This window comes from Heteronotia binoei, chromosome 8 (assembly GCF_032191835.1).
Source record: "Heteronotia binoei isolate CCM8104 ecotype False Entrance Well chromosome 8, APGP_CSIRO_Hbin_v1, whole genome shotgun sequence".
In the NCBI taxonomy this organism is placed as follows: domain Eukaryota; kingdom Metazoa; phylum Chordata; class Lepidosauria; order Squamata; family Gekkonidae; genus Heteronotia; species Heteronotia binoei.
Genome location: NC_083230.1, coordinates 27,504,667 through 27,525,194, shown reverse-complemented (window position 1 = coordinate 27,525,194; position 20,528 = coordinate 27,504,667). Strand labels below are relative to the sequence as shown.

General features: G+C 43.8%; 1 protein-coding gene across 1 annotated transcript in view; it reads left to right on the top strand.

The window, feature by feature from the left end:
* The window catches only part of KCND2 (potassium voltage-gated channel subfamily D member 2), a 465,895-nt gene that overhangs the window by 410,701 nt on the left and 34,666 nt on the right, over nt 1-20,528 (top strand). The window contains exon 3 of the mRNA XM_060244843.1: nt 18,878-19,040. Within this exon, the coding sequence (XP_060100826.1) occupies nt 18,878-19,040 (163 nt within the window). The remainder of the gene's footprint in view (nt 1-18,877; nt 19,041-20,528) is intronic.

The window sequence follows — 20,528 nt, the reverse complement described above, 5'->3', positions numbered from 1 at the left end:
GTTCTGGAAACAGCAGAGTTGGACTTCTTATCCCAGTTGTTGACTGGGAAATCTAAAGAAGAAGCAAGAAGATACTGGATTAAATTTCATGCCTGGTTAGACAACCAAGACTTTTAAGATTCTCTGATGTGAACTTATCTTTCCTCCCCACCCACCCCCGGTATTTTATATTATAAACCTTGTCCTTATTGGAATTGTCAAAATTACTAGATAATTATAACAAAAGGAGTATACTATAGAATTTGAAATGGATTTTGTACAGTTGAGTCAAAATAATAGGAGACAATTTATGCAAAGAAATTATTGTAGAATTATGATTTTTGAAAGTATTCTTGTGTAAAATAATACTGGAATGTATTGTGTTTTCTATTTTTTTTATTTATTTATTTATTTTTATTTATCTGAGATTTATATCCAGCCCTTCCCACTAGGTGGCTCAGGGCGGCTTACAATTCCCAATCCCCTATCCCTGTCTTTTTTTCTGAAACTAATACAACTTTTTGAAAAACTGAATAAGAAAGTATAAAGTGAGGATAAAGAAAAAAGTTCACTAATATCATGGAAAAATTTAGAATTCCCTATGGCCCCATCTTAAAGCTTGTGCCATCAAAGTTAGGAGGGTCAATCAGTGTGGATTGTGTTTGTGTGCTTTACACAACAAAACACTCATTATTACAATAGTCTTTTGCTTCAGACAATGTGATCTACTTATAGAAACAGGTTTCTTGGTGTCTATTAGGTATACCAAGTGCCTCTAGAACAGAATACAATACCGCCTGCAATAGTTCCATGAAGTATGCTTAATTATGCATGCAACATCAGTGCATCTACCTCTTGATGTTTTATCAAAAGCACTAAGGCATCTTTGTCAACTGAGTAACCATGGCATTCAGCTTTGGGTTTATCTTGTCACTGTCTGGATCAAGGCAATTATATGCTTTCCCAAACTGATTATTTCCCTGAATGTATTCATTTTAGAGCATTTATATTTCATTTTTTTTTCATAACACAACTTACAGCAAAATAATAAAATAAAATAATTAGAAAAAACATAAAATCCTAATACAACACCAACTTAAAGCCTATGCCTAGTCTAACGAAAGCATAAGACCAAAAAAATCTATTGGCTAGTACTGAAGATCTTCCATAAGGCCATAGGGTGCAGGAAGCTCTGTTTGCTCTTTCTTAAAGTTTACCTCGTTGTTGACTAGGATCAGGGTCCACTGAGCTATCCTTTGCATTTGTGCACTGGCCTTCCTGAATTTCTTCTGATAAAATGTACTTTAGGGATGTGTACATTGTTTGCATCACTTAACGTGCAAACCAACAATAAACTCCCAGTGTGTAAGGCTCCCAGTGTGTAAGGCAGACCTTCTCACACAGGCTAAATTTCATTTCTGCTGGGCTCAGGTTCCTGGAAGCATAGGCTGCTATTCTCTGAACTTCTGCCGGATGCTGAGTCAAGGTTGCCGCAATACTTCTTTCAGAGGTGGCAATCTGGATATAGAAAGGTTGAGTCGGATCAGGGTGTTCTAGTGCTGGAGTTTGCACTCAGTTCTAATTCATCAAATGCTGCCTGTTGCTTGAGTCCCCAGTGCCATGGGGTGTCTTTCTTCAGTAAGGCACACAGAGGGCAACTTTTGTCCACAAAGGACTCAATGAAGTCCCACTAGAAGTTAAATGTTCCTAGCAGTGCTCTAGAGTCTAAGAGAAGGGATGTCAGTGGGGATGGGCAGTTTGGCAATGACTTCGACTCTTTGCAAGTCCAGGGTCCTGCCTTCCATTCCTAAAGCAATTGTGCCTTTTCGTGGCTTGCCTTGAATCCAGTATCTTGGATAAGGCTTAAGACTTCCTTCATGATTTCTCGAGTCTTTCTTCTGATTCTGAATGGACAAGCACATCATCAGTAACTGACATGGAGGTGGGAGGCTGGCTGCAATCAGTTCCACATCTGAACCACATGTGCATGGCAGATGCTGGGGCTGGAATGGAATCCCTGAGGAGTCTGCTTGAATGTGTATTGCTGGCCGTGGAAAGTGAATGTGAATTTATACCAGCAAGACTCATGAAAATGGATAGAGTAGAAGACGTTGGCCAGATCAATAACACAGTAATATCTGATCCTGCCACTATGGTGCCCGCCTAAGATGGAAAAAGGCGGATCTTGCAGTGGTTGCTATCTGGGCCTCCATAGCCAATGTGGGCTCCAGTAACACCCTCAAGCTCTTGACTTTAGGCGCCAATATCAGTGGCGCCCCATCAAAGGCTGGTAGAGGGATTTCCTTTTCCAGGCCACCGTGACTCAGACAAAGGACTTCTGTCTTCGTTGGATTCAGCTTCAGACGACTCAGCCTGAGCCACTCCACCATGGCTTGTAATGCCGGGGCCAATTTTTCTGGGGCGAAGGCAAGCCAGCCATCCAGCAGATAAAGCTGGGTGTCATCTGCGTACTGATGGCAACCCAGCCCAAATCTCCTGACAATCTGGGAAAGGGGGCACATATAGATATTAAACAACATCAGGGAAAGCACCGCCCCCTGAGGCACCCCGCAATTAAGTGGATGCCTCTGGGACGATTGTCCCCCGATTGCCACCCTTTTTCCCTGATCATGAACATATGAAGCTGCCTTATACTGAATCGGACCTTTGGTTCATCAAAATCAATATTGTCTTCTCAGACTGGCAGTGGCTCTCCAGGGTCTCAAGCTGAGGTTTTTCACACCTATTTGCCTGGACCCTTTTTTGGAGATGCCAGGGATTGAACCTGGGACCTTCTGCTTCCCAAGCAGATGCTCTACCACTGAGCCACCGTCCCTCCCCTGATCACAGAGAAAGGAGGAAAGCCGTTGTAAGGCTAACCCCTGAATCCCCGCATCGGCGAGGCGGTGGACCAGCAACTGATGGTCGAACATATTGAATGCCGCCGACAGTCAAACAGCAACAGTACTGCTGACCCGCCTCAATCCAGATGTCGCTGGAGATCATCTACTAAGGCCACCAGCACTGTCTCCATCCCATGGCCCGGGCGAAAGCTGGACTGGTGTGGGTCTAGGACGGAAGCATCCTCCAGGAAGCTCTGCAACTGTAGCGCTACTGCCCTCTTGATTATTTTACCCAGAAAGGGTAAATTTGAGACCGGCCAATAGTGCACCAATTCGGCCGGGTCTAGTGTGGGTTTTTTCCAAAGTTGGTTCTTTGCTAATCATTCTTCCCTCTTGTTAAGAGTGGGTGTTCACAGAAAGCGTACAAGCTTTCCTCTTTCCCTCTTGTTAAGGGCAGCTGCCCACAGGAAAGTATTTCCCTTTTGTTAAGAGTGGCTTCCTCAGGAGAAATAACAGGTTCCGGCAAGCCAATGCACCTGTAACCTTAGTTTTCTTCTTTCCCTTGGTTAAGGGCAGATGCCCACAGGAAAGTATTTTCCTTGGTTAAAGGAAATAGCGGGTTCTGACAAGCCGGTGCATTCCATAACCTGTGCAACTAATTTTTGAGAGGGGATTGGCCTGCTCCACAGTCCCAGGATAATTGCTAAGCCTATTCTGTGATACTGCATGCCTGAACTCACCTCCTATGGGAGTGACCCTTTGGGACTGAGTGAAATCAGAGCACGGCCAACAGCTTGTCCACTCAAGTCCTACAAGCTGCTGCCTCCAGCATATTCACCTTGAGGAAAGGTTCTAGGAGAGAGCTTGGCTTGTCTCAAAAACTAAACAAAAGAAAGGATGCTGGGTGCCCCAGATTATTGAGTTTTCACTCCCAGTCAGGAAAGAGGCTGGCATCATACCAAATTGCCAAGCTTTACTCCATCCTAAAGTGCTAGTATGTTATGAAATTCGAGGGTTTTTTGGAGAGGAAAGGAAGGGAACCCTACACGTTCTAAGGGGGCTTTAAATCTCTCATGCCCACCCAAAGATAGTCAGCCTGGAATGGCCAGGGCTTCACTTGCCCTTCCCCTTGCATTCTACCAGAGGGCTCAGCCCCTATACAGGCAGTATCTGGCCTGGTAAGTGTGGCTAGAAGGTCAAGCTGAAAGAAAGGAAATGGGAGCGGCCAACCCACATGATAGAATGCTCACTAGAGCCACACAAAGAGAGGCATTCACACTCATACAGAAAGCCTAACCAGGTGGTCTGGGAAAACATTCTCTTACGTCTGCTGTTCTGAAGACAGATGTTCCAACTCACATGTGTTCGGATGAACAGGGTAATGCCCACCATTCTCCATCTGTTAGCCGAAATGCCTTTTCAAGTTAATTTGGGGAATTTTAGTCAATTAGGCAAGATGGCAAAAATTAGTGCAGGGTCAATAACCTATGTGTACCAGAATTGGTATTTTGCAGGAGCCCTTAAGTCAATGATGAAAGTTTGGATAAAGTAAATTATATTTATTGAAGAAAACTCAAACATACAAGGGAAAAAGCATACATTCAGCACACAGTTTAGAACTAAGAAAAATAGTTGGAAAAGATTTGCATTAGCACAAGTATGTTGGCTGGTAATATGTTATCTGTCCAGGAGAGAAGCAGAGATTTGGCAGTGAAGAAGGGGGAGGGAGAAACACAAAACAACCAGCATCACACGGACAAGGACCCAAAACTGATCAGCAGCGAGGATGGCTCTTCCAGCAAGTCAGCAGTCAGGAAAGTCATACCTGAATGGCAGAAGAGTCTGCCTTAAGTAGACATCTTAAGTCTTACATCTTCAGAGTTTGACCATATTGTGCTTTTAGCAGCCAGATGAACAGAATTTCATGTAGCAGGATCTGGTGATGGCAAAGGCACTGTTTACTCCAGCCAGAAAAAGTGAAGTTCCACTGAACTTCTGTATTCTGGACAATGGGATACAGGAAACATTTTAACACAGGTTCAGCAGTAACTCTCTCTCAAGTTGTCGATGTAGCAGCTGCAACTTCTTTGTCAGGACCTGAACTATCATCATTAATTCATATATGTGTTTGAAATCTAACCTGGGTACAAGGACTGTGGTTATAAATTGTACAATGTCACAGATAAGTGTCCTTCACCAAAACCAAAATATATTAATGCATCTTGTGACATTGTTGTTCTGAACAGACGCAATGACTATTAAAGTAATGCATCACTTTGCAAGATGCTGTAAGGGAGGGGGGGGGGAGAAGCACATTCTCTCAAATCTTGTCCTTGCTTCTGTGAGTCCTGAAGAGTCAGAGAACGTAATCTTTTCACCACAGAGGAAGGAAACAAGAATGCTACAACCTTGCTGAAAAATAGCGTTGGGCTCATACAATAAATGGTTTCTATAAACAGGCCACTTGGGGAAAGACCCCATTACAAAGACTGGTAAAATGGGAGAATGATGAAGAGTCTGCCCTGAACATTTACATCAGCTTTTCACTTACTTATTTTTCTTTGTTCAATGTAAAATAGTGGCATGTTGGTCCTCACATAATTGCTATCTAGCAGCAAAGCCTCAGGAGAGATGCACTACAGATGATGGTTGTCTTTTGTACCACTGTTGGGAGTCTGTCCATTATGACCTAACAGGGCACTGGCCCCATTTTCAAAGTGCTGATGGTTGTGAGCAGTTGCTGATGTTACCATGGCCAGATAATATGTGCAGGTATCGACATGAGCAGCATAGCATCTGTTGATGGGAGTCACTGAAGACTTCTTCCATGCTCAGTAAAAAATGCATTTGACCATTGTTTTTAATCTGAGAAGGACCTATTGTTCTGTAAATTTGGGGACTAACATATTACACTGTTCACATCTGTGCAAACTTTGTCAGTGTCATGGAGTCAAAGCATGAATTTCACAAAGGACCATATGATTAATGTTAAAGTCATATATATATATATATATATAGTTGATAGAGTAATAGTGCTTAAGTAACGGTAACAGTGCTTAAGGGGTTTTACAAAAATCATCCATGTTGAATATACAAACATTTAATACTATTTGACAAAACATTCCCTTTTGACCATAACAGTTTGCCATAAGGCATAAGGAAACGTTATAAAAAAAAAAAAGATTTACTTGTACTATCACCTGTGTGTCATAAATAGTTCCCACAAAAACACTTTTAATGCTGCCCTTTCATGTACACTCTTAAACAGTTGCACTCCAATAAGCCAATGGGCTGGTTAGGATTGCACTTCTAATTAGTTAGATTAGAGAAACAGGATTTTATTGGCAGCCACTCTAATCTTTTTTTTGTTTGAAGAGGAAAGCCACTTATCCTGCAGTGATTGAATGCTTTGTCCCCATAAAGCTCTGTATGAGTTTAAGAACCTGAAGCTCTGCTGCCTAATTATCTCCTATGCGTAAATTGCACATGAAGTATTTTCCTCACACTGATGACAGTGGGGGAGACCCTGCTTGTGCCACATAGTAAATTCACAGGGGAATGGTTGGATTGAGATGACTCTGGCTCATGTTGAAATAGAAACCGCAAACAGTGGAGACTTGAAAGCAAGACAGTTGGAATGCATGCATGCATTTTGAAATGGCCATGACTGCTTCCAAATGCTACTTAAAGTTATTACCAGTGGCATTTTGAATTATCTGCTGTAGTGTGCAGTGCTGAAATAAATGCGTAATTAGGGTCCACTTGCCAGTGTTTAGTCACCAAGCAGCTGGGAAGCTATAGGGAATAGCTTTATAAGAATTTGCCGCACCCTCCTCAGACAAGGCAGCCTATTTTGCAGTTGTCACATATAATTTGACAACAACTCTATAATATTATTTCATATTTGGCATTTCTTGTTCCACTGTGTCAACACAGACTGCTTCTGCCCTTCACCAATGGTCTTATCTCGAGACACTCTCCAAAATGAAAGCATCCAACTGAATTTTTTCAATGTACAATAAGGCATGCCAGCACTTGAGAATTCCCCTCATTTTCCCTGTTAATTGTTCTACTGAATAATTTTGTGTGCTTTTTCCTGCTTGTTCTCGGAAATCAAGATGGACATGATAATATTTAAAGAAAACACTACATTAAAATATAAAATGGGTTAAAGTGAAATAGCCCTGTATAGGTTTGATTCAAACAACTGGGGAGGGGGCATTGTCAAGCATTCGATTTTCAAAAGAATGAGTCAAGTGGATACAAAACTACATTTATTGCTAAATCGAGATGCTCTCTTGGTTCAGGACCTTGAGAGTGGTACCAAAAAATACATTGATACACTTCTTTTAAGACATGCTTCAAAGGATTCTCACGGGAGGGGGTAAGGAATGCCAGCTAGCGCATAAACTATCATAAATGTCTACGTTCCCACTACGTTATCAGTATCTCGTCCTTGCTTTCCCAGATGGCCTACGCTCCCATGTAGGAATGTATGGGAAGGTGTTACTTCTTCTCCTCTCACTACTAGTTTCGCTTCTCACTATTCTATTATCCCAAGCAATAAAGCAAGAGGGGGGAAGGGAAAGAATAACAGAACCAAGCCACACTGACTCTCCATGATGTTTCACAGACCAGTTTCAAGGAGAGCCATAAAGCCATAGATCACCATTGAGTTTTTACCATGCTTGACAGGCATGGCTCAGTGGTAGAGTACTGGATTGGAATGTAGAATGTCTTAGGTTCTATCCCACCCAGCATCACCAGTTAAAAAGATCACATAGCTGGTGAAGTGAAAGCTGCTGCCAGTCTGAGGGGGCAATATTGACCTTGATAGAATGATGGTCTGACTAAGTATAAAGGCAATTTCACAAACACACCTAAGATGAAATTTTGAAGCATGTTGCATTACCAAAACTCAGCCTTCAGTTCCAGTGCATCTGTTCAAGTACAATTTCTTGGCTGTATATCAGGGTCCCAGAACATCTCTTCATAGGCCCTATGCACTCATGCTAACAAGGCACATCAACAAGATCCAGTTGTTCTGCTTCAGGCAGGTGTCAGCGTACACCCAGTTAACTCAGGAGCTGGTTATTAGAGGCAGGATGCCAGAGTTTAATAAACAGAGTCTGCTATACGAAAGTTGTCTAAGCAGGCCAAGGTCAGTTTTCTAAAAAGTAAGGCTGATACAGTAGCAGGTCAGTGCCCAAGGGAATGTGTTAAAGCCATGCTGAAGGGCTCCTCCCCCATACTTTTATACACTTTGAGCCCTATATCACAACCGCGGCAGCTACTTCACATCTCTCTGGTGATGTTTCTCCTTCCTTTGCCAAGACCTACCTGGCTGCCAGCGGGGGGCTCCAGGGTCCATTCAGGTATCTTCTGGCATACATGCAAAGCACACATAGCACGATTATGCCCCTTGGAAGTGACATCATTATGTCGCTGACATTGGGAATGATGCTCTAGTTTTTGAGAAGAACTCTGCGGTTTGAGCCCAATTTTACCATAGACTTTTGCCCAAAAACTGGAGTGTCATCCCCGTCATTGGTGACATGATGATGTCACTTCTGGGTGACATCATTACGCTGTGTTTGGGGGCATTTTCAGATGGGGTTTCCCCCAGCCAACCAGCTGACTGGTAGTGCAAAAGTGGAGGAAAACCCATCTGGACAAGGGGCCTAGCAACCCTATCTGCAACTGACTGAAAGTGCTGCGTTCTGAGGCGTGCTAACGTGCATTGGGACTGTACACCTCCTCTATACCAGCACCAACATTGCTCTTGTAGACCTGGGGATCCTGGAGGGGACAGGGAAGCTGGATGACCCTGAACTGTCAGCTCCAGTAAGGGGGATGAAACACTCACCTCATAGCCTCCTATTTGTGCTTGGCCATCTGATTTGCTGAACTGCAGCATGCCTAGTGGCTAATAGGCATGAAATCCAGCTGTTCTTCACCATAGAAGTCAGAGCTGTCTCCAGGACCTAGCTGTTCCATGACACCAGTTTACACATTTTTGGTACTAGGTTTCTGGATTCTCAATAAAAATTTGTAGACTTTAAAATGTCACAGGATTTGTTGGTTTTAGTATGACATATTAACAGCAAAATCCTAAGCAGAGTTATAACTTTTGCTCTGTAACTCAGTACCCCTCTAAAATTTGCTGTACCCGGAATAGGGTTGCCAATCCCCAGGAGGAGGCAGGGGATCCCCCGGTTTGGAGACCCTCCCCCCGCTTCAGGGTCATCAGAAAGCGGGGGGAGGGGAGGAAAATGTCTGCTGGGAACTCTATTATTCCCTATGGAGATTTATTCCCATAGAAAATCATGGACAATTGATCCACAGGTATCTGGGACTCTGGGGGGGGGCTGTTTTGGGGGGTAGAGGCACCAAAATTTCAGTATAGCATCTAGTGCCTCTCCCCAAAATACCTCCCAAGGTGCAAAAAGATTGGACCAGGGGGTCCCCTTTTATGAGCCCCAAAATAAGGTGCCCCTATCCTTCATTATTTCCTAAGGAAGAAAGGAATTGAAAAGGTGTGCTGTCCCTTTAAATGTGATGGCCGGAACTCCCTTTGGAATTCAATTATGCTTGTCACATCCTTGATCTTGGCTCCACCTTTAATGTCTCCTGGCTCCACCCCCAAAGTCCCCAGATATTTCTTGAATTGGACTTGGCAACCCTAACCCGGAATAAACAGAAGCTGCAGGCACAGGCAACTTATAGGTAATGATTTGCTGTAAAGACTAGCACACAATGAATAGATCATACTTCTATTATGTTAACAAACACCCTTCTCTTTCTAGGTTCTGACATAGCCTACAGTTGATATTGATCAATGGACATTTTATTAATGGTAGCAAGTGATTTCAACAACTTTTACCTAAAGGCCCAGTTGTGGAAAATGAGTCAAAGGGAATGTGCCCAGAGTTACACAGTGGGCATAGACTGGAATAACTCTGCAGAAGATCGTTTTGCTGTCTTGCTTGTTGTTAGTCACAATCATTTTGAAAATTATATGTAGCTTTTCCCCCTCCATCCAGTTGAAAAGAGCAAGGAGACAATAAAGCAATAAAACCCGAGTCCTACTAATCAAAATATGCCTATAAAACAATCCAATTCAATAACACAAATACGTTTAATTGATTTAAATTAGAGAGTCAATAAAAAGGTAAAATGGCTAATAAAAACAAATCAAGGCACAAAAGCTCATGAAATGGAATAGTCTAAAGGATTTTGACAGAAACAGTCTTAGGATAGGAGCAGGCCTTACTGCTGCAGGAGTATGGCTCAAGAAGAGGATTTCAGCTTATATAGATCCAGAAGGCCCTTTTCAAGACAATGGGAAAGCATAGTGATTGGTGCAAGCAATGCTCCCTCTAAGCTGTGGAGTCCTGTGAGCAAAAATATCACTTTGTGAGCTACTGGCGTTAAAGTTATGAGCTACTGCATAAATTAGTCTGCTCTGGGGCCATCCTTCCTGAGCTGAGACAAAAAGGGTGAGCCAGAAGCTACAAAACTGTGAGCTAGCTCACACTACCTCAGGTTAGAGGGAACACTATCACTGCGATCTGCTTCAGAATGCCTGCTAACCTTTCTGTCTGGACAAAGTGTCTAACTTTTATATTCATTTCTGACTGCATTCTTTCTCTCTTCCAACAATCTACCTCCCTCTTGCTTCTGTTAGCACCTCTTGGGAGAGGAGGTAATGCAGGTGCTAGAAGTTAATTTTGCAACCATTTCTAGAGATTACTAGCAGCTGAATGTGTTATTGTACTGGCAACAATGAGAATTAGGGTTGCCAAGTCCAATTCAAGAAATATCTGGGGACTTTGGGGGTGGAGCCAGGAGACATTGGGGCAGAGCCAAGAGCAAGGGTGTGACAAGCATAATTGAACTTAAAAGGAGTTCTGGCCATCACATTTAAAGGGACTGCACATCTTTTTAAATGCCGGCCTTCCATAGGAAATAATGAAGGATAGGGGCACCTTCTTTGGGGGCTCATAGAATTGGACCCCCTGGCCCAATCTTTTTGAAACTTGGGAGGTATTTTGAGGAGAGGCACTAGATGCTATACTGAAAATTTAGTGCCTCTACCTCAAAAAACAGCCCCCCCCCAGAGCCCCCGATACCCGCAGATCAATTCCTCATCATTCCCTATGGGAATTGTTCATGGAGGTGCATGATGGCTGTGGGGGTGGGGCTTCCCCCGCTGACCAGCTGGCTGGGGGAGGGGGGAAGCCTGTAAAACCGGGGGATCCCCCTCTGGGACCTGGGGACTGGGAAGCCTAATGAGAATGGGTTTTTTTTTATTTCATTGACCAATCTCTTAGTGCACATCCCTCAAAAGTACTCAAGGTTCTATGTACAGTGTATACTGTTATACTGTCTTCTGTTAGACATAGTTTATGTGAATAAGGGTGCCTATAGTTTATCCCCTCTGTGTTCAATAGCAGTCAATATTTATCAGTGTCTACTAGAAGGAACAGAATACTACAGTCAAAGATTGAAAATGGAAAGCGCTAGCATGATGGCCCTTTCTTTCATTTCCCACAAGCGTGTATATACCCTTAGGATACAAGTCCGATTGATTTCAAACTTCCAAAAAAAAAATGTGCTTCGGAATACAGTTTTATTCTCATTTCAAGGTCAATCCACTCCCTAAAGGATTTTACTAGTAATTAAAAACATTACCAGGAATGCAAGTTCACTGGAACTGGAAGGAGCAATCAGTCATGCACATCATGATTGAACTCCTGAACTAAATTAATGAAATAGGCAGGGGTTGAACAAGTCACTTTTTAAATTTTTACTCACCCAGGAAAGCCACATCACCACACGAAGAAGCATTTTGGAAACAATTTTAATGCAGTCTACACTCTCCTTTATTTTCTCCCACTCTCTGCACCACCATGTCTGCAACCCGGCCTCTGTTATCCTTTCTTTGTCTGGTCCCCATAGGTCCACAGCAACATTCCTCAGCTCCCTGTATTTTATTTTTAATTACAGTCTACCATAAAGAGTTCAAGATGGAACGGAAGGTTTAAATACAGGCTGCTGTTGGTACAATTGATATCTCCTCACAGAACTGGGGTTATAACATCCAGGTGCAAATTTCTGTCCTGATTTCCAGTAGTCTTCTGAGCATGCCAGTATACTGGATTTGATCTGTTAGGTCCTATTTATGTACGTACGTGACATCAAGTCCAAACCAACTCCCCTTCTCATATCAATCTGAGTTCCAGGTTTGATCATTGGCATCCCCAGTTAAAAACAAACAGTAGGTGATGTGAAAGACCTCTGCCTGAGACCCTGAAGAGCTGGCGCCAGTCTGAGTAGACAACACTGACATTTATGAACCGATAGTCTGACTCAGTATAAGGTAGCTTCACTTGTTTCCACATGGTGACAACAGCAAGGCTTTCAAAGCAAGTGAGAAGCAGAGGTGATTTGGCACTGCCTTCCTCTCCATAGTCTTTCTAAGTGGTCTCTCTTCCAAATACTGAGCCTGCTTAGCTGTATAGGATCTTGGGGTGTGTGATGGCATGGTATAGCCCCCTTTCATAAGATCTCAGTGCTCTAGTAGGATTGTTTGGGAAGGCATTGCCTGCCTCTGAGCATCTACAGCAAGGGTTTCCAATTTTTTTGAGACAGTGACCACATTCGGCATTCTGAGGAGTGGTGAGTATCACTCCAAAATGGTCACCACAGAAGGCAGAGCCAAACACAATGCCTCCCTCCTTTGCTTTGCAAAAAAAAAAAAAAAATGCTAAAGGGGAATAAAAAGAAGGAAACCCTGGGGGCAGGGAGTAGAACCATGAGTCTGAATGCTTACTAGTCCTCCTGATGCTTCAGTGGCAGATGTTGCTATTTAGAATTGCCAGGTCCAACTCAGGAAGTACATGGAGACTTTGGGGGTAGAGCCAGGAGACTTTCCTATTCCCTAAAAAAAAAGTAGTGTAGTTCCCCTGAATACACTCTTCATTTTCTCATCCACTTTTTTTTTTTTTTGCCTTCAAAGGGTTCCCCATCAGCTGCACTTCCACTAAATGAAAGTGAAATTTGTCATACCTCCAGAAGTCCCTTGCCAGGCTTTTGTGGCATTTCCAAGCATGGCTTTATTAAGGGGCACACAAACAAACAGTCACAAAGCAGTCAAAATAAACACAGTTTGCAAGCCCACACTTTTGTGATCTCACTGAGGCAATTTACTCACAGGAGTTGCTGGATGCAACAATCTGCTGTATTTCAACCAATTTATTATTATTTATTATTCTCTATTTATGACACACCCTCCCCAAGAATGGGCTCATGGCGGGTAACAATATAAAATTTTCAGTCAAGAAATACAACCAATTATGAATTAAAACTTCAGATAAAATTAATTAAAATAGCAGGATAGTGACAGAGAGAAAAAAAAATCATGTGTGCCCCCATAACTGGGCTAGAATACAGATGTCAGTAATCCTATGGGCCAAATCCTAGGGTCATCTGAAGCAGGGAGGCCACTTCAGCCAAAAGCTTGGTGGAACAGCTCCACTTTACAGGCCCTATGGAATTGCATCAGGCTCTGTGGGGCTCTGATCTCTACTGGGAACTTGTTCTACCAAACAGGCCAGGACAGAAAAAGATCCTGGCTCTGGTTGAGGCTAAGTGGACCTCTTTTGGACCTGGGATAACTAGCAAATGTTGATCACTGAAGTGCAAGGCTCTCTGGGGAGTGGGGTATATGGGGAGAGGCAGTTCCATAGATATGCTGGTCCTAGGCCACTTAAGGCTTTAAAGGTCAGTACCAGAACTTTAAACCTTATCTGGTACTCAGTTGGTAGCTGGCAGAGCGGCAGCTGCATGCACACCTGTCTAGGCACTGCAGTCTGCAAGCGAGCCGCCAAACGCTGCCCCAACTGGAGTTTCTGGGTCAGGTTCAAGGGTAAGCCCACAGAGCCAATTACAGTAGTCTAATCTGGAAGTGACCATTGCATGGGTGATTGTAGCAAGGTCCTGAGCAGAGAGGTACAGAGCTAGCTGCCTGACCTGCCAAAGATGATACAAAAGCAGATCTGGCCACTGCTGTGACCTGGACCTCCAGAGAAAGAGGCATCCAGAATCACCCCAAGTTTCTAACCCTCACAATCAAGAGATCAGGACAAGAGATGTCCCCGCAAGGGTCAGGAGCCTGATTTCTGGACCAGCTCTGCCATGGGCCAAGCACAGGACTTCTGTCTTCATTGGATTAAATTTCAGCCAATTCTTTTGCAACCATCCAGCCATGGCCTCCAATGCCTGGCACAGATTTCCTGAGGCAGAGTCCGGGTGGCCAGATAGTTCTGGATGTCATCAGCATATTGGTGACAACCCAGCCCATAGTTCCATAGCAGCTGGCTGAGGGGGTGCATACAGATATTAAATAGCATAGTTGAGAGAATTGCCCTTTGTGGCACTCCACATTCAAGTGGATACTTCTGGGAGAGTGCCTCAGACTAACACAGGAAAATGAAAGGAACAGAGAAGTCTGTGGGTGGAGTTTTTTCTCCATCCCATAATCAGGTTCTAGTTAGCTCTTTTCTATCTAGCTTACTATACAAATAACGTCTGAAAAAATGCAAAACAAACGGGGACTCTGCTCTCTTCCTTTCTCACACACTCACTGGGAAGAGCCACATGGGTGTGCCTGCTCACCCTGCCCCCATGCAACTTTCAGTTTGGAGAGCCAGTTTGGTGTAGCGGTTAAGTGTGCGGACTCTTATCTGGGAGAACCAGGTTTGATTCCCCACTCCTCCACTTGCATCTGCTAGCATGGCCTTGGGTCAGCCATAGCTCCGGCAGAGGTTGTCCTTGAAAGGGCAGCTGCTGAGTGAGCTCTCTCCAGCCCCACCCACCTCACAGGGTGTCTGTTGTGGGGGAGGAAGGTAAAGGAGATTGTGAGCCGCTCTGAGACTCTTCGGAGTGGAGGGCGGGATATAAATCCAATATCTTCTTCTTCTTCTTTCGTCCTGCTAAGTTTAAAGGCAAACACGTATTCACAAACGCGGTTTGAAAGCTTCTTCTAACCATGTGGAGATTTAAAGGCACATCATGGCTGTTGGAGCAGGGCTTCTCCCACAGCTGGCTGGCAGCAGGGAAAATCCTCTGCCTGGACTTGGTGACTGACAAGCCTACCTATTGCATCCTTAGGAAATCCTTTCACTTGACTGAGGGCACTCAATAACGTGCCTTGCCTTAGCATGTCACTATCCACTTTCTGAAAAGTCTGGCAGGTACCATGACACCCATGGGCAGGAATGGATCTACATGTTTTTTGAGAGGGGGGGCAAAATTAAAAAAAGGTGCCCCCTTATGGGCCATTCTATCTTATGGTCCCATAGAATACAATGGACTCCATACCCAATTTGGCACACACACACCCCGTCGGTGCCCGGGCCAAGCACCCCCCTCCCTCCCCCCTAGATCTGGCCCTGCCAATGGGCAGCACATTGTGGCATACTATCCTTAGGCAATTAGAGAGACTTTCTGATTGGGTTCCTATACATACCTGCCAAGGTAACTACCTCCTATAGGTGGTTTACAAAAGCTTCTGCTGCAGTCACTTTGAGGTACTGAAGACTTCCTTTTTTTAATTTTTGCTTATACCCAGAATTGCTAAACATGTCCATTTTTTCCAGACAGGAATAAATAATGCAAATTTTAAATATATTCACTTGCTGTGTTCCAGTTGGTTTTTCCTAGCAAAATTTGAATTTTTGCCTTCTAATTTATTTATCAGGGACTGTGATTACTGGTGCCTACAGTTTTTCATCTTTTTATGCATTAGTAAGAGATGACCTTGCCTTTTAAAAGGAATGCTGTCAGGTTCAATGGCCTCCTGTTGGTTTTACTTTCCCAATCTCTGTCATCACCCTTTTATAAGCTGTAAAAAAAGAAAATTCATGGTGCCATCCTTTTCTCTTTCAGCAAGCACAGCAGAATTTAGACAAGAAACCCCATATGGGTATAGCATTTGTGGAGAGAATGTAATTGAAGTGGAAGGGAGGGTATCTGTACGTGTTTGGGTACATTTGTGTCTTATGGTGTAAAATATGACACATTTTTGTAAGTCTTTTTTCTAATGGTGTTTTATGCCCTCTAGTGGACTATCTGATCAATGCAGAGCATTAATTTTACTCTTCAGCGGCAACCTTCTCTCATTGATAAATTGGATTCATCCCTGACTCAAAAGATTTAAAAGCTTCTCTGCGGTATTCGATGTGCATTATTTTAACTTTTTAAAATCAGTTATGGAAGATATCTGATGTACTCTCTGTGATGAAATGTCACTTCACCCCAAGGTATCTGTATCACTTTGCTTGGAGAATTTTGAATTTGCACTCTGTGAACTCTCAGAGGCTAGCCTGGTATATCTCTACAGGAAGGTCAAGGGTTGTAGAACAATTTCTCCTAACTTCCAGTGTGCAAAACCTGGCAGGATGTGTCAATTCATATGCTAATTAAGTTAACAAGAAAAGGAATAATCTTGTACTTGAGGCCTAGGGGACAACATTTATTCAGTGAAGGTAGCAGGAGTCTTCTTTTCCAGGAGATAGCATAGGAGAGGGTCTCATAGACTGTACTGAGAATATTTGGAATCCTTTTGGAGGGTTGAGGTGAGTCTGGCCTCAAGGAGAAGAGCCTACAAGATGGCAGAGAAACTGTCATGAACAAAGTGTGTGGAAGCTGGAAGTCTTAAGGTTATTCTGCCTGCCTTTTAATTCATCACCATAGGGGGTGAGTTTTAGGCCTAGGGGAGAAGATGTGCGTATCCACTCACTGCAGTTATTTTCCTTTACTCCAGTACTGGTTGCTCAGACCTATGCCTTTTCTTTTTGTAACCAGTTGCTGCTTACATGAGCAAAGTTATATTTTTCTTTTTCTGAAATTAATATTATGGGGTCAAGTCTCCACACCCACTCATTAGAGCCTAACTTGGTCATGCTTAACAAGATACGAAGAGAAGACAAAGAGACATCTGCATGGGTTTCAGTAACTTTAACAATTGATATTTCCGAGGTTTTTCTCTGCCTCCATTGTGCTTTGGAGTAGGAGAGCAATTCTTAATTTGAAGGACAATCTGTTAAGAGACACAGTGTCTGGGCTAGAGGTTATCAGACAAAAATACCCCTGACTCCAAACCTGTTGCTGGCAGCAAAGTAGGAAAGCTGTACGTGCTGAAGAACCTGGTCTAGTAGGCTTCTCAACCCTCCCGCCCTGGCGGGGGACCCCAGGATTTCCACCCTCTTCCCCCGCTCCCCCCCAAAAATGGAAGCGGGGCAGGGGGGGAAACGGCGCCGGGGAGCATGGCGAGCTGCCCGATCCTGGAGCGGGCGAGGCCGCCGCGCCGCTGCCGCCCCCTCCCCGCCCATCGCAGCTGCTCCTCTGAGATGGGCCCAGGCTGAGCCCATCTCGGAGGAGCAGCCAAGAGCAGCGCAGGCAAAACCAGAGAAGGCGAGGGCGAGGCAGGCCAGGAGCATGGCGAGCCATGAATCTGGGCCCTTCTAGGACCCGGACTCGCGGCTCGCCATGCCTCCGGCCTGCCTCCACCCCCCCCATTCCACCCCAGAAGCAGAGCGGAGCGGGCGATGCCGCCGCGCCACTGCCGCCTCTTCTCCGCTCGCCGTGGCTGCTCCTCCGAGATGGGCTCAGGCTGAGCCCATCTCGGAGGAGCAGCCACGGCGAGCGGAGAAGAGGCGGCAGCTGCACAGCAGCATCGCCCGCTCCGAGACCAGGCGGCTCGCCGTTTCCCCCCCTCCCCCCTAGCTCCACCCCAGTGTCTCCTGGCTCCACCCCCAAAGTCCCCAGATATTTCTGGGGTTGGACTTGGCAACCCTATGGTCTAGTGACTTAAGACAAGGGCTGAGTAAAATGTCATTTCCCCTGTGGCAGAACAAGGTGACTGCAGAGACTCTTTTTGCCACCGTGATCCTTATCTAAAGAAATGAGTGACATTGATTTCAATTACTGGCAAGTAAGTTTATTTGAATAGTAAGTAACATCCATGTAAATACTATTTTATGCATTATGACAACATGCAAAAGTGACTAATTGATAAGAGATTTTTCCCTCCATCTAAGGTTGCCAGGTCCCTCCGGTCACCAGCAGGGGATGGGGAGGTAGAGTTGCCAGATCCAGGATGGGAAACTCCTGGAGATTTGGAGATGGAGTCCGGGGTGACAGGGACCTCAGTGGAGTACATTGCCATTGGATGTCTTCAAAGCATCCCTTTTCTTCAGGGGAACTGATCGCTGTAGTCTTGAAATAAGCTGTCATTATGAGGGATCCCCAGGTCTCCTGGAGGCTGGCATCCCTACCTCCACCTGGCTATAGTTGTGTAAGAGTCTTGTCGTGCATAACAACTGATGCTGCTATATAGGGAAGCACATATCTGTTTACCTCCTAAGACCCATTCAGTAGTGCCTAGATGATGGATGTAGTTGTGGATCCAGATACATCTCTGTTATCTTGCTTGCATGAAAGGCTTCTCATACATAAATTCTTGCAGGGTCAGGATGATTGCTATTATATTGAATGGGAAATTTCCTCTCCATCAGCTTTCTCAAAACCGTGCATAATTTTAGAGACCTCTATCATCACATCCTTCTCTTAGTGGGTTGTTTTTTCCTAAACCAAAATGAGTAGGTACTTCAGTCTAGGATAAATGCCTGATTTCTTTAGGTATTTAATAATCAGGCAAGAAGTCCTTATTTGCATAGAATGTTCACCCTCTAAAACGATTTGCATTCCCCCAGCCCCGCCATTCATTCCCACCCTGTTCAGTGTGGCAGCTAAATTCTTCCTGTAAGATACAAAGAAGGCTACATATTTGGAATGCAAACGTGACAGGCACTTTGAACTGATCAGCAGCTAACCTGAGGCTCTGAAAGCTGACACAAGCAAGTAATATGAAGTATGCGAAAGTACTTGCAAACAGAAAGGAAAGAGTATTGTGACTGTTTTGAGTAAAGCTCTAACGTGGGAAACCTAATTTTTAAACAGATTTTTGTTGTTTTTTGTTTAAATCCCAGGTATGGTGACATGGTGCCGAAGACCATAGCTGGCAAGATATTTGGCTCGATTTGTTCCTTGAGTGGGGTCTTAGTCATTGCCCTTCCAGTTCCTGTTATTGTGTCCAACTTCAGTCGCATCTACCACCAGAACCAACGAGCAGATAAGCGCAGGGCACAAAAGGTGTGCTCCCCATTTCCATTCCACACTCTGGTTTGGCATGGAGTAGACAGGCAACTGTTCACTCTCTTGTTATCAAACTCAGTTTTATCTTTATTTGATAGGAAACCTATTACCACTTTAGTGCAATGATATGAAGTATACCAAAGTGAGACTAATTCCAAAAAGGGTACCCATATTGAGTCTGTTGCAGGAAGACAGAACAGAAATCCAGTGTAACCTTAAAGACTAACAGCAGCTATAATATAGTTCCAGGTGGTAATAGGTTTCTATAATAGCTATAATATAGTTCCAGCTATAATATAGTTCCAGATCACCATATCCGTTGAAGTGAGTTTTGACTTACAAAAGCTTGTGGTGCTGGTGCAGCCAACATATGGAGAACGTGTAGGGTTTTCAAGGCAAGAGGAGTTCAGAGGTAGTTTGTCATCGCCTACCTCCATGTAGCTTATACTACCAGAAATTCTGTTGGTCTTTAAGGTGCTACTTGACTTGAATATTCATTCTAATATAAGCTTTGGTGAGTCAGAGCTCACTTCTTCAGCGGCATGTTGCATTTGCTGAAGTCAGCCATTACTCACAAAAACGTTATGCTGTCTTTTATCAGATGCCATTGGATTTCTGTTTCAGCCACCTAAGAACAGATTTCAGCTTTATCATGAAGAAGCAGGCCTCAGATTCAGTGGGAGCTTACAGGAGCGCAGCTCCTGAACCTTTCTGAGAGTTCCACTCCTTGTCCATTGAATAGTATGCGCAGCTGCAAAACAATCCCTGGATGAGCTCCACCACCTATTTTTCTACAAAATAACCCCTGTGAAGAAGTAACAGCTTTGGTTTACAAACAGTGAAAATGAAAACACACATGCTACATTAATGCAGATATGAAATCATATGTGATCAAAAACCTTTTAAGACAGAGTTGAAACAGTCACTTGATGTGCTCAAAAATAAGGTGTAAAAGTGTTGGGAGACATAGCTTATAGTTTTGAAAAAAAGATAATGGGGTGGATCCAATGATTCTCTTTTGCTAGGCGATGAATCATTGGCAAAATATAGAAGACCCTTCTCAGACAAAGATGCCTTTCCATTTGAAGACGTCTCCTTCTGTTGAGAAATATCCCTTCCTTCTGTGGAAACACTCACTGAGGGTCCAGCCCAATATACTTTTCAAGTTTTATGCATTGTGAGCATGTATTTATATTTTTAAGCATTGCAAATACTATTCTTTTTAAAAATTATAATTTTTATGAAGAGGGATGTTTATCTAGATGGTTTAAGACTGATCCTCTGCATATCTGCAAGTAATGCCAATTGAAAACAGTGGTATTTAGAAAGCATGGATAGAACAATGAGCGCATAGGACTTCAGCTGAATTAACTTAGAGTAGATGGTTTAAATCAGGGGTCCCCAGCCCCCGGTCCGTGGCCTGTTAGCAACAAGGCCATGAGTTGTATAATTATTTCATTATATATTACAATGTATCAGTAGCAG